General features: G+C 54.0%; 5 protein-coding genes across 5 annotated transcripts; 1 reads left to right on the plus strand and 4 right to left on the minus strand.

Moving 5' to 3' along the window:
- Window positions 1-40: 40 nt before the first annotated feature.
- Window positions 41-975, minus strand: WHR41_09315 (uncharacterized protein; the record flags this gene model as incomplete). The annotated part of the gene is made up of 2 exons (XM_069377919.1): window positions 41-829; window positions 880-975. The coding sequence occupies 2 exons, from the start codon at window positions 973-975 to the stop codon at window positions 41-43; spliced, it is 885 nt and encodes a 294-aa protein (XP_069224954.1).
- Window positions 976-1,754: 779 nt separating this feature from the next.
- WHR41_09316 (uncharacterized protein) lies at window positions 1,755-3,054 on the minus strand (the record flags this gene model as incomplete). Its single annotated transcript, XM_069377920.1, has 3 exons — window positions 1,755-1,860; window positions 1,911-2,718; window positions 2,778-3,054. 3 exons carry the CDS (start codon window positions 3,052-3,054, stop codon window positions 1,755-1,757), a joined length of 1,191 nt encoding a protein of 396 aa, XP_069224953.1.
- Window positions 3,055-4,040: 986 nt separating this feature from the next.
- Window positions 4,041-6,128, plus strand: WHR41_09317 (uncharacterized protein; the record flags this gene model as incomplete). The annotated part of the gene is made up of 3 exons (XM_069377921.1): window positions 4,041-4,861; window positions 4,917-4,969; window positions 5,023-6,128. Exons 1-3 carry the CDS (start codon window positions 4,404-4,406, stop codon window positions 6,126-6,128), a joined length of 1,617 nt encoding a protein of 538 aa, XP_069224952.1. The 5' UTR covers window positions 4,041-4,403.
- A 366-nt stretch (window positions 6,129-6,494) lies between these two features.
- Window positions 6,495-9,031, minus strand: WHR41_09318 (uncharacterized protein). The gene is made up of 8 exons (XM_069377922.1): window positions 8,615-9,031; window positions 8,461-8,555; window positions 8,392-8,401; window positions 8,164-8,338; window positions 7,879-8,108; window positions 7,416-7,822; window positions 7,146-7,356; window positions 6,495-7,083 (listed from the first exon to the last, which is right to left on the minus strand). Exons 1-8 carry the CDS (start codon window positions 8,761-8,763, stop codon window positions 6,654-6,656), a joined length of 1,707 nt encoding a protein of 568 aa, XP_069224956.1. The 5' UTR covers window positions 8,764-9,031; the 3' UTR covers window positions 6,495-6,653.
- Window positions 9,032-10,525: 1,494 nt separating this feature from the next.
- Window positions 10,526-11,807, minus strand: WHR41_09319 (uncharacterized protein). Its single transcript, XM_069377923.1, has 3 exons — window positions 11,555-11,807; window positions 11,362-11,501; window positions 10,526-11,299 (listed from the first exon to the last, which is right to left on the minus strand). The coding sequence occupies exons 1-3, from the start codon at window positions 11,699-11,701 to the stop codon at window positions 11,011-11,013; spliced, it is 576 nt and encodes a 191-aa protein (XP_069224955.1). The 5' UTR covers window positions 11,702-11,807; the 3' UTR covers window positions 10,526-11,010.
- Between the last annotated feature and the right edge of the window lie 581 nt (window positions 11,808-12,388).

A 12,388-nucleotide genomic window follows, 5' to 3' on the forward strand; every position in this document is an offset into this window, starting at 1 on the left:
TGCTACTCTCAAGCTCAAGCAATCAAGCAAGCCCAGTCAGTCAATCAATCAAGCATATAGTTCCCGCTTGAGCTTGATTGATTGTGCAGAAGTCTGCCAACAATGGCGAACAGTAAAGACTTTCCACATTTTTGAGGCGCATGTTTCGATTGAAAGGATCCTCTTCTAAGAACCTCCAATATGGATTCACCGCAACGAAGAACGTAGACACGAGTTGTGATACTGTCAGATCATCGTTGGTGATATCTGTCCACGGCGAAGCAGGCATCCAGAACAAAGGCCCATCATAAAAGCCATCTGGGCCACTTTGTAGCAGCACTGGCTCCTGAATCAGACGCTGGGAGCTGGCACTGCCTTTGGTCTTGTCCAAAATTTCGCCAAGAGTTTCAAGTGTGATCACGCAGTTTTTCAAGGGCAACAAGTCCCTAGTCGATGGAAAGCTGAGTCTCGTCCCAGGAATGAGGATTCGGGTTGCTGCCTGGACAACGTCCCACAAAGACGCCGTAGACTGTAGAAGCGCCACGAGATACTGTTGGCAAAGCCATCGCTCGTGGATGACATCAGCCGGACTTCGGACATTCCATCTTCGAATACTCTGAACAATCCGTTGCGGTGAGTGACCGGCTCTTAACCTGCAGAAAGCATCTTTCGCAAGATTTTCGTCCTCGCCAGCCAACACAGCTATCAGACTCTGTGCGTCACTGTGTCTTTCAGACAATTCATCAAATTTCCGTTTCACCGCGACCTGCCTTGTTTCATTTTGTACTGTCACGTATATGCACTCTGCGTGCCGGCGAGTGCATGTCATGCATGGACGCCTTCCATCACACTAGAGATTGTTATTAGTACCATTCATGTTGAAGACACAAGGAATTTTACCTTCACCTTGAGCAGGCGACAGTGCTCACAAGCAGCAGCCACTTGTACACGCTTCGGCTTTGAAGCTTGCGATTTCCTAGAGGACTCCCCTGACATCTTACCCGTGGCGACCACACAGGTGAGGATATTGCGAGCCGATAAGTCGACTACAGGACATCTGTTGGTGCATCGAAAGCAAGTCGAAGCCGAGAGCTGATGTGTCGTCTTGACGGTGAAGGATATCGGTGGTTTTGTATTCGAGAAGATTTTCGAGTCTCGAACCTCCGACTTCATACGACTCCCCGCGCGGAAAAGCTCCGCCGAGCAAAGACGAAGGAGCTCTGCCTCGATTGTGGTCGTAGCAGCACTTAGAGTCGCGCAAGCGAAAATGTGGCCAAACCGCCGTGAATTATAGCAATCTGTCACGGTCGGTCAGAAATTCATCCGACTTCCCACGGAAGTCCGCGACGTGCGTGGGCTTGGCCGGAGTACGAGTGGCCACTCCGCGCAAGCAAGTTTAGAGCATGCTCCGACAGGCTGTAGCCTTGCGTCATCGTGATGAAGTACGGACCGACAGCACAACCTCGGGGCGATCACCACATCTACAAGTGCCATAGCTGCTATCTTACCACCATAATGTCCCGGGACTAGTCGCGCAAATCCTCACATGCACAAATCTCCTCGCGCAACAGCGACACGACAAGCAAGCACTCGGTAAAGAAATGACCATGTCATGATTCTCAATGGATCAGAGAAGCTTTCAAACGTTTATCCTGCTCTCGGTGGTTCCAAAGCGGTGGTGTGCCACACTTTCCTCTGGCTTTTAAAGATTGAAGTCTTCTTGGGACCTCCCGTGGGTGGACAAGTTTGCAATGAGCGTCACCGCCCTGCTTTGACTACCTCAAATGGATACTTCTCTTGCGCAGGACATCCCTCTTCGTAACAGCATTGCTATATGCCGCTGGACCAAAGTCGGCCTCTCCACCAAGCGTACCAAAGATGCTGAACAGGTGTAAGCGACGAGCAACATCATCGACGGATCCAAGACTTACTCTCCAATATAGTTTGATGCAGCGACGCCTTTAGAGAAGGTGGCGTTCCATCCATCCAGGATACCTTCAACAACCTTGATACCCGCGAGGTAAATGTTCTGAATGGCAGGCTCGAAAGCTCCCTGCTGCGACGAGTAAAATAGGTTCACGCTCGCCGGCTGACCTGGCCATGGGCGGTCAAAGTCGGAAGCCGTACGCATGATGATAATGCGTGCAAAGTCAACAAGGTTTGTCGCAGCGGCGCGAACCAAGACCTCGAGCGTGGCATTGTCCTCTTGGGCAGTGGTGCAGTAATTGCCAGTCCCGTTAGTGACGAGCTTGGTGTAGTTCGAGAAAGCCTCTCCCAGAAGCTTTCCACTGTAGTATACGTCCGATGTTGCGACATCGCATTCAATCACTGAAGGCGCTTTGGTCCCAGCAGTATAAAGATCCGACGTGGCGTACTTCGCGCGGTAAGCCACAGCAGCAGAGCTGTCATTGAGAGTGGCATTGCGCGCAAAGGAAGCGGCAAGGTGTTGCAAGTTGTGATTGACTTCGAACACTTCAGTGCCATATATCGATTGAGGATACTCATCAGGCGAAGTGCTGCCCTGCGGTACATAGCCTGTGGGAAAGTTCGAAGGAAGCTCTCGAGGATCGATCTCGTATTGGAGCGCGACCTGCACAGCATAGCGGGCGAAGGTGACGGAACTGATCGTAGCTACCTCTGGATTCACACCACCGATGCCTGCAACAAGGAAGTAGGTCGAGGTGAGCTCGAAACGTTGTGAGTGAACAAGCGAAGATACTGTCGCAGCAGCGTTGATCTCTGAGAGCGTGATTGTGAGCGCGACTCTTGTATCTCTTCCATTTTCATATCGCACTTACCGCTTTCGCCAGTAACAAGCTGACAAATATCACCGTCCGCCGTGCAGTGCGCATCTGGGAAGAGCGGACTGAAGCCGGGAACGGTGATGTTCAAAGCCAGCAGGTCAAACTCCGGAATACCATACCAGATGTCCGCCTCTGGGTCGAACATCGAGATGATGAAGACCTTCGGCTTGATGACATACTCAAAAGCCCTTTCTTGCACCTTTGCAGCGTCCAGAAAACTGGCAGAAGCGGCGGAGAGCAGATGGAATGCAGCGAACAAGGAACGACGCATGACGGAGCTCTGTTGATGTGGCGGGCTCAAGGTGAGGTTGGACTAAGTTGTCCCTGTCTGACAGCGTGATCAGTCTATAAAGTGCTGCGTGGTATGACTCCAGAGCTCGGTGCTGCGTCAAAATTCGGTTTCAACGTCGGCCATCGCCTAGCGCCATACCGTTGCGATTGGCGTCAACCTTCAGATAACAGTGGATCCTGCAACTACAAAACAGTTCAAGCTTGAGAGAGCCCTCTGAAGTAAATGTAAGCATTGATCAGACCAAGCATTACAGAAATGCTTGATAGACTGGATGGCCTGTGCACCGGCGACAAGTATATTCAGTGGGGAAAGATAAGCAGCAGCTGCAACGTGCATCCCCGGTAGCCAATGGCCAACATAACGGCTCGCCAGTTGAGAGCTTGCTTGATAGGTAGGCTCGCGACCAACCAGGGCCGACCCCATTGTGAAAATTGCTATGGGACTGTTGCAGTTCTTGTTGGAATCGCCTGGCACTGTGATCATTTCACTCGCGGCATTGAAACGGCAATGACAACCTGATTCACGAATCGAATTCGACATCAACTTGGAATGGAGGCGAAATGCCGTCCACGGAACGACCGGATCGACCATCGCCTTCACTGATTGCCGGCGGGAGGTCAAAAAGACGCGCCAATCCACGAGCGGGAGGTCAAGTGGTGAGGGCCCGGCACGAACGGCACACCAGTGCAGCCTGAGGAATAGTGCAGGACCGTTGTAGGGCGAAGCCTGATTCAAGTCGACAACTGCATGTATCCGATGGCCGAGAGATCTTCAAGGTCAGCGGCATGACAAAACGCTCGCTGTGCGGTTCGGCCAGCGAGTGTATCAAGCTTCACGCTAGGCTGGGCAAGCCTCGCCAAGTGCGATAAGGCCACGAGGCTTGGGCCCCGCTGGCGCGTGTTGCTTATCACCGCCAGCGAAAGTCGGGGGTGGGTCCAGCGTCTCGCGGCAGTCGACTGGCTCGGTGGTCGCACCTTGAACGTTTCACTTCCCGTTCGTTATCTCACCCACGTTCTGGATCAGCCCTTTGCAGCTAGACTCCGCTATCTTGCACTACTCCTTGCAACCCTCCCGAATCGGCACACGATAACCCGTCGGCGAAATGCGCGTGAGCATCTTCCAGAACGCGCCAGCCCTGCTGATTGCGTGCAGGATGCAGCTAAGTAGTTAACCCCTCATGTCACCCATCGGCTCGGTCGGGTCGTCACATACAAGTGCCTAGCCATTTGAAAATCTTCCGGCATCCTCTTAGCAGCCTTCAGCCTTCGCCCCCTAGCAACTCTCCCGACCCACCGCAAGCCTACTGGAGCCCATCCGCTGGTGCGAGCATGGCTAAACGCAGCCAGGACCTCGACTACGACGTAGAAAAAGGAGCGAGAGCACACCAATTCGCAAGTGAAGAAGGTGGACATAGTGATAATGGCGAGACCAAACGAAGCGCAAGCGTTCTGGACGAAGGCCATGCTGTGCCTGGAGAAACCTTCGAAGTCGGCAGCGGATGGTATGCGACAGCGCAGCGCTTTGCAGGGAAGTTGAAGATTGAGCAGCGTGGCATCGAGCGCGTGCCAGATGATGAGCGGACAGATTCCGGCTTCAAAGCCCTTCTGAACGTCTCAACCATGTGGTTATCGGCGAACATGGTTGTGTCCAGCTTCGCCCTCGGTTTGCTGGCGAAGAGCTTGTTCTACATGGGCGCTGCAGATGCCATGCTCGTAATTCTGTTCTTTAACTTACTGGGTATCACACCGGTGTGCTATTTCTCGACCTTTGGGCCCGCATTTGGCTTGTAAGTATACGACTCGCCGGACCTCGTGACAGTCACTGACTTGCGATCACAACAGGCGTCAGATGGTGCTTTCCCGGTTTTGGTACGGATGGTACGGTGTAAAATTAAGTAAGCACGCCCCAACTTCCGGTTTGCGACAAGCAACCTGACTTGCATTGTAGTTGCCATCTTCAACGTTCTAGCTTGTATAGGCTGGTCCTCTGTGAACTCCATCGTAGGAGCTCAGCTCATCGAGACAGTCAACAACGATGTCAAAGGCCCTGCTGGCATTGTCATTATTGCTGTTTGCACTTTCGCCATTACAACTTTCGGCTACAAAGTTGTCCACGCCTACGAGTTCTGGTCTTGGATTCCAACCACTATCATCTTCATTATCCTTCTGGGAATCTTTGCTCACAGCGGTGACTTCAAGGCCATCCCCTGGGAGACCGGAACCACCGAATTAGGATCTGTGCTATCTTTCGGATCTGTTATTTATGGCTTCGCTACTGGCTGGACATCTTATGCCGCCGATTACACCGTCTACCAGCCTTCTACTCAATCAAAGAGGAAGGTGTTCTTCTGGACTTGGCTAGGTCTGATTGTGCCACTCCTGTTCACTCAGATGCTCGGCGTCGCTATCATGTCGGCTACAGCTGCGAATGATGGCAACAATCGTTATCAGGAAGGCTACGACGCCACTGGCACCGGCGGACTTCTCGGAGCTGTGTTGATCTACCACGCTGGTACCTTCGGCAAGTTCTGCATCGTCATCCTCGCTCTCTCAATCATCGCCAACAATTGTCCCAACATCTACTCCGTGGCTTTGACCGTTCAAGTGCTAGCACATTGGACTCAGCGTATTCCTCGATTCATCTGGACTGCAATCGGTACTGGCGTCTACATTGCCATTGCGATTCCCGGCTACAGTCACTTCGAGGCCGTACTAGAGAACTTCATGAACTTCATCGGTTATTGGCTAGCCATCTACGAAGGCATCGCTTTCGCCGAGCACTTCGTGTTCAGGCGAGGCACGAAAGGCTACAACCCCGCAGACTACGACCAGCCGAAACGCCTCCCTCCCGGACTTGCAGCAGTCTTCTCGTTCTGTTGTGGCGTTGCAGGCATGGTTACCGGCATGTCACAAGTCTGGTTCGTGGGACCGATCGCATTACACGCTGGTGAGGCGCCATTCGGCGGCGACGTTGGATTCGAGCTGGGCTTCGCATTTGCATTCACAGCTTATTGCATTACGAGACCGCTTGAGAAGCGTGTGCTTGGGCGGTAGATTAGCAGAGCATAGTTCAGCCATGTGACAGGGGGCTTCCACCGACAGCACCCAGTTCCCTCCGATGTGTTTGTGACCAGGTCTTTCTCAATCTGTTGCTTGAGGATTGTTTCGCCGGGATATGCCGCCCTGCCATAGGCTCATAGACGGAGGGCTCATGGCTCGCGCGGTGTCACATACAGTTGCCTTCATGTGCAGCAGGCCGAGATTCTCGATTTTCCCAGGGCATGCGCAACGTCGCGAGTCGTGGGGATGTGCTCAGGTCAACGGAGGTGCGACAAAGCAGGACGCGTCAGCGCCTGTCATCAGCCAGGTCCTGCTCCTGTACCTTGAAGTCACACACAGAGTCTTGAGTCTTGCACAAAATATTCAGAGGTAACAGTCGGAGTACATGTATTCAACTACACTGATAAAGAAGCTTCGCATTCGCAACTTTGAGAGCATTGACCCTCGGAAAGGCTGATGTATGGCATCCGCAGTCCGCCGACATCCACGCGAGAATAATAGTATGCAGCCATTCGCGCTTTAAAAGACGCTCCTAACAACACCCATGATGTGATCCTTGGGGCCTTTCTTCTTGTTCTCGTACTGCATCTGCTCAATGCTGGCCCTCCTAGCCTCGGGATCGACGCCCTCGCCACTGATGCCGACCTGAGTATCCCTCATGCCGGAGTAGATATCGATATCCTTGATCTTGATGTACAGCGGGCGGTCGGCAGGCCGGGTGAACCAGCTCCAGATCTTCCAGACTAGGAAGAGGCCGACAAGCAGCGGGCCGGCGAGGTACAGCTGGAAGAAGGTCGCAGCGTCAAGGTTGGGACCGCCGATAGGGTAGAGAGCGACGTAGAATTGGGCGATCAAGGCAATGGCGTTGATGAGCACGCACACGTATGAGCCGTAGACGCCAAAAGCGGCCTTGTAAGGAAGCTCCTCAAGAGTGTGGCCGTTCGCTTTCCTGTTGTGTCTTTGTAAGCGATGGTCCAATAAGGCGAAGGGGGTTGGTTAATCGCGACTTACCAGGCCATGCGGAAGCGAATGTGAGCGATACCGATGCCACCGTAAATGAACAGGATCGCAAGGCCCGACAAAGACAGAAGCCAAGTGAAAATGGTTCCACCATTGTCTGCCAAGTTGATGAAGGCCAAGCAGCCGAACAAGAGCTGCAAGATGACCACGGAGATGGGGCGGCCTTTCTTATCGATCTTGGCCAAGAATGTGGGTGCCATACCTACGGGCATAGTCAGTACGAATGTGCAAGTCAGACCAAAGATCGATCGAGAAACTCACCGTTCGCAGCAAGGGCCTGGATGGTGCGAGTAGAGCCGAAGGTGCAGGAGTTGGCGACACTCATGACGGCGATCAGGATGACAGCGTTGAAGATCGAAGGTAGGACCTTGATGCCAGCAAGCTGAATGGCAATGACGAAGGGTGAGTGGCGCGAGGAAGAACCCTCACCATCGTACAGAGGGCTGTCAGCAGGCACGATCAAGCCGACGAGGAAGAGGTTGACGATGTAGAAGATGAAGATACGCCAGACCACTTGCTTGGAAGCCCTCGGGATTTCCTTGGTTGGGTTCTTGGTCTCGGCAGCGGCAAGTCCAACCAGTTCGGTACCGGTGTAAGCGAAAGCCGCGGTGACGAAAACGCTGCAGAAACCATGGAAGCCGTTGAGGAAAGCGGACCACGGTGCTTTCCTGCGCATGAATGTCAGCTTTGCCAATGCCGGCAGTCGATGATCGTTTGAACAAACCAGTATCTCACGCCAATGTATCCTCTGTCGTCCGTGGGAACACCGCCAACGTCGATAATGATTCCGAGGATGATGAAGCCGGTACAGGCGATGATCTTGATAAGGCTGATGACGAACTCAACCTCGCCGTATCCCCTGACGCCGAAGATCTGAATGACGACCAACAGGACAAGCAGCGGAACAATCCAAGCGGCGTTGCTAATTCCCTCTGATCCGGGCCAGTAGTGAATCTGCGTTGTTGTCAGCTTGAGTTAAAGCCGGAGATCCGACTGGAAATAACCTTACAATGTTGCATGCAGCCGAGATTTCGAAGGGCAAAACGGTCAGCCAGCTGATGGCGTACTCCCAAGCGCAAGCAAATCCAAGAGAAGGGTCGACAAAACGGCAGATGTACATGGTGAAGGCGCCGTTGACCGGGTAGAGGACAGACATCTCGGCGAGTGCCTGCATCATGAGATAGCTAGAGTGAAGTGTCAGTGGGAGGAAAACGCCATCTCGGGTGGCAATGCATACACCATGAGGCCTAGCAGCGCGTCAGTCAACGATTCCTCGCAATGGTCGCAGAGACAGATGCGAACTCACCGACAAGCATGAAACCAACGAGGACAGAGGCAGGTCCACCAGTCTGGAAGGCACTGCCAGAACCAATGAACAGACCAGCGCCAATGGCACCGCCGCTGAAACCGGGTGTCAGTATGCGTCCGCTTGCAGGCTCGGGCCTCGAGTTCTCACTCACATTGCGATCATCTGCATGTGCCTGCCTCTGAGCTCGCGGTGGAGGGTATTCTGGCCGGTGGCCAAGCTCTCGTGATCATCGTTGCTGTCTCGCGGCGAGGCATCGCCGAACTGCTTCTCACCCAGCGCGTTGGGGTTTTTTGCGTCCATGGTTGGCGGAGTGGAGGAGGTGTCGACGGGGGTGCAAAAAGTCAGCGGCGCGGCGAAGATCAAGGTCGCACAAGCCTTAATAAGGCGGACAACGGGCGCGGCACAAAGCGGCCCAGGGCCACGAGAGATAGGCGTTCACCATAAATGTTCGGTGCAGCGAAGCGAAGAGATACGACGAGCCGACATGCGCGATTGGCGGAGCGGCATCAGCTGATACGCTGGCGGGAGGAGGGGGTGGCCAGGCTAGGCAGGTCGAAGGCGGCGACGAGGGTGGCGTAGCCGGCGCCATCTCGCATGACGGCGCGCATCGTCGCACGCGAGCACCAGACCGCGACCGACCGCGAGGCGCCTCAGCCTGCGTGCTGTATGCGTGTGAATACTGCGGTGTACCTAGGTAGTCGTGGTAGTCTCTCGTGCCACGCTCTGCTGAAGCCCTGCAGCGATGAGCTTGGCGAGTGCTTGGGACTGGCCTTGGCCGTCAGCTGTCCGCCCTGGCTGTGCGTCCACTCGCGTCTTTTGCGCGCAAGTCTCACCTCATCTCCTTATCCTTATCCTTATCCTGAGCCTGAGCCTGAGCCTGAGCCTGTCACAGCGTGGAGCGCGTGGCTGCGGCGCCGGGAATAGCGTTTCGTTTCGCGGGCCGAATGGGCCCCTCTCCCTCGCTTCCTCAGGCTCGAGTGCACGAGTCCGCAAGTTCCAGCTCTCACCTCTCACAGACCCAAGTCCAATCATCGCCGTGCCGTCTCACAGGACCGAGTCCAATCACCGCGGTGCCCTCTCACGGAATCGAGTCTGATCACCGCGATGCCCTCTCACAGACTCCCGTCTCTTAGGGTTAGCCCCCTCTAGTGCCAACGGGCTCAGCTCGTGGCATCCGTGCGCGCGTGGGGAAGGCAAGGCTTGGGTGGCTTGCCGGGCTTGCGCATGAGCTTATCGCCTGCCGAGGCTCGCGTCCTGCGGGGCGGCCTCAGCGTCCCCTTGGTCAGGTAGCACAGCTCCATCTCCACCGCTCTGTTTACCCGCAGTGCACGAATCACACTTAGGCCGCACTCTCTGTCACCAACCAACCCCTCGGAGGCACCTCCTAGTAGACGAAGATATAACAACACCACCCGCACAGCCTCCCCCGTATGTAACCGCGACGACATTTGTGCTCCTTGCCCGGCTCTCACGAGCACCGAAGACCCTCGTCCTGCAAAGCTTCTCCAGCCCCAGCTTGGGTTCCTTGGCACGTGACAAGCATCGTTCAAATCCTTGTATCGACCTTTGGCCAATCACCGTCAACACATCGCGTAACAACACCTTCATGCACACGCACACCCCGGAGGATTGCCCTCGAAAGGCCAAGGCCTATGCCACAAATGTAACGTCACTGTATACTCGCCCAGTACCTGCTGTCAGCCCAGCCAACCACCAAATCGCTCACTGTGACGTTCTGGACCAAGCAGATGCAGAAGTATGTTTGGGAAGGGTGTAGCTTGGGTACAGGATGGTGGTTAATCGTAGAGTCACGTGTCGGTCTGAGCATGTGACTTTCCGCCCCTCATGTCGAATACAGAAGCCACAGCACGCCATAGCGGCGACCTTGCTCTGGTCGCAACCGATCTAAAAAGTCCATGGTGGTTACTGGCTAGGTGCCGCCTTTAGCCAGATGTTTGGCAGCCTCTGTCGCTTCAGGCCTGGATGTAAAGGCTTGGTATCCAGCCTGGGTGTCACTTGCGTCGCTTGGTCCTCCAAGCTTTTCCCTGGCTGTCGTCGTCGCAGTCTCAGAATTTGCTGACTATCATGCGGAACTGCTGTGACGTGGCAAGTGAATTGAGCATCCTGCATTGTTACAGCTCCTGACACTCCAAGGTAGCCTCGTGATCCCAGCAGAAGAGCCATCTAGACATTTTAAATAATTGGATGCAGGAACTTGGTCCATACGCGGCCATCAGCTGTTGCGCAAAGCCATCGCAGGAATCATGACGCGCTCACTAATATCAGACTCGAGACTGGACCTCTTGATGAGACCATTTGTGCTAGTATTAAGCACCATCGTTGGCTTGCACGCATCACACATTGATCAGCAGAACGTAGCGGTGCCACAACATTTCTCGTCCTGCATTCACGTGCGCATCATTACATCCAACCCTCGTTTTCTCGGTCATCAATCATCCACACACCCGTACGCTCGTAATTCATCCTCATGCCAGGTCACCATACAATCAGCTCGTCATCTCCTCTGACTCCCTCGAATGCCCGTACTCACGATCTCGAATCAGCGACAGAGTCTCTGTATCCACCCTCCTCGGCCATTGAAAGGTTCACTGCCACGGTCCTCCTCTTACGAATGCATCGTGCACCTATGGCGACAGCGCCAACGATCAACACCAAACCCGCTAGCGTTCCAACAACGACACCAGCGATCTCCTTTGGATACAACTTCGGGCCTCCTTTGATCTCGAACTTATTGGAAGAGACATAGACAGTGCCGTTTGGGTCTGGAACGCCCCACTTAGGAATCTCCTCAGCGGTCATCCACAGTTCGTAGAGTCTGCATGTGTCAGCATGGACTGAGATTCTGGGCGATGGGCGAAATATCAAACGACGACACACCCTGTGTCTTTCACAGCAGGTACTTTCCACAGCGTGCTGTCGGTACCAGCAGTCGTGTTGAGCCAATGGTCGACTGTGCTCACGTATCTTGTCCAGTCACCGTTATCCTCCCAATGCAAGAGACCGAAGTCATTGATTCGCTGCAAGCCAGTCAAAGGTCGGTCAAGCGCAATGGGCAGCACATGACACTTACGTAGTCCCGATCGCTGTACCATTTGACCTCATAGGTTGCCCCAACCCCGACCATTGAGGGAAGATCCTCAATCGTGATCGTTGCAAGGCTGCGCTCGCAGAACATTGAGGCGAGTGTGAGACTGGCTGAGAAGCTAAAGAACTTCATGATGCTGAACGGATTAGTCTGCTAATCCTTGAATGGGCTTTGTGCGATGTGTGTCAGGTGCAGATGTCTTGATTGTGGGAAGGCGAAAAACCAAGCGTGCCTGGTGTGTTCTCTCAATGGAAACCATCCCCATCTCAGCGGTCTTATGAAGTCAGCGTAATGCTGTCGCCTAGAAAGCTGTGGTGGGGCAACCATCTCGTAAATCCTTCGCTTGCTACATTAGCATGGCGCCAAACTCCGTGTTGCTAGTCGACTCGAATTCTGCTGCCTGGTATAGTCTGTAATCCTGCAGCGCGTATCGGCGATTGACCTCATGAAAATATGGCGGCTGCTAGTCGCGTCGAATTCTGCTGCCTGGTATGGTCTGTAATCCTGCACCGCGCATCAGTGATCGACCTCTCGAAAATATGGCGGCATGCGTATTTCATGATAAGCAGGCTGCACTTATGTAGCCTTGAGTGAGAAGCAGAATAGACATTGAACATGACAGAGGGGTCTCCATGACGTTGCTCAAGATCCTTCCCGCTAGTGTTGCTTTCATGTTGCTTTCATGTTGAAAGGACCATCGAGTGGTCAGTGAATGGTCGAAAGCAGACTTCTGCACAACCAAGCACTGCTTGATGCTTGATCAAGCGCTTGATCAAGCAGTCAATCAATCAAAAGTTGCGCAGCCAATCAAGCAATCAA

This window comes from Cladosporium halotolerans, assembly GCF_011745625.1.
Source record: "Cladosporium halotolerans strain TM138-S3 chromosome Unknown Sca127, whole genome shotgun sequence".
NCBI lineage: Eukaryota > Fungi > Ascomycota > Dothideomycetes > Cladosporiales > Cladosporiaceae > Cladosporium > Cladosporium halotolerans.

Excerpts from the sequence above, each read along its gene's own strand:
- WHR41_09318 (XM_069377922.1), bottom strand. The coding sequence starts at position 8,763 with ATGGACGCAAAAAACCCCAACGCGCTGGGTGAGAAGCAGTTCGGCGAT. Across the intron at positions 7,823-7,878 it reads TACATTGGCGTGAGATACTG|GAAAGCACCGTGGTCCGCTT; the intron begins GTTTGTTCAAAC and ends ATTCATGCGCAG. Across the intron at positions 7,357-7,415 it reads CCAGGCCCTTGCTGCGAACG|GTATGGCACCCACATTCTTG; the intron begins GTGAGTTTCTCG and ends CTATGCCCGTAG.
- WHR41_09319 (XM_069377923.1), bottom strand. The coding sequence starts at position 11,701 with ATGAAGTTCTTTAGCTTCTCAGCCAGTCTCACACTCGCCTCAATGTTC. Across the intron at positions 11,502-11,554 it reads GGTACAGCGATCGGGACTAC|CGAATCAATGACTTCGGTCT; the intron begins GTAAGTGTCATG and ends ACTGGCTTGCAG. Across the intron at positions 11,300-11,361 it reads CCTGCTGTGAAAGACACAGG|ACTCTACGAACTGTGGATGA; the intron begins GTGTGTCGTCGT and ends TGACACATGCAG.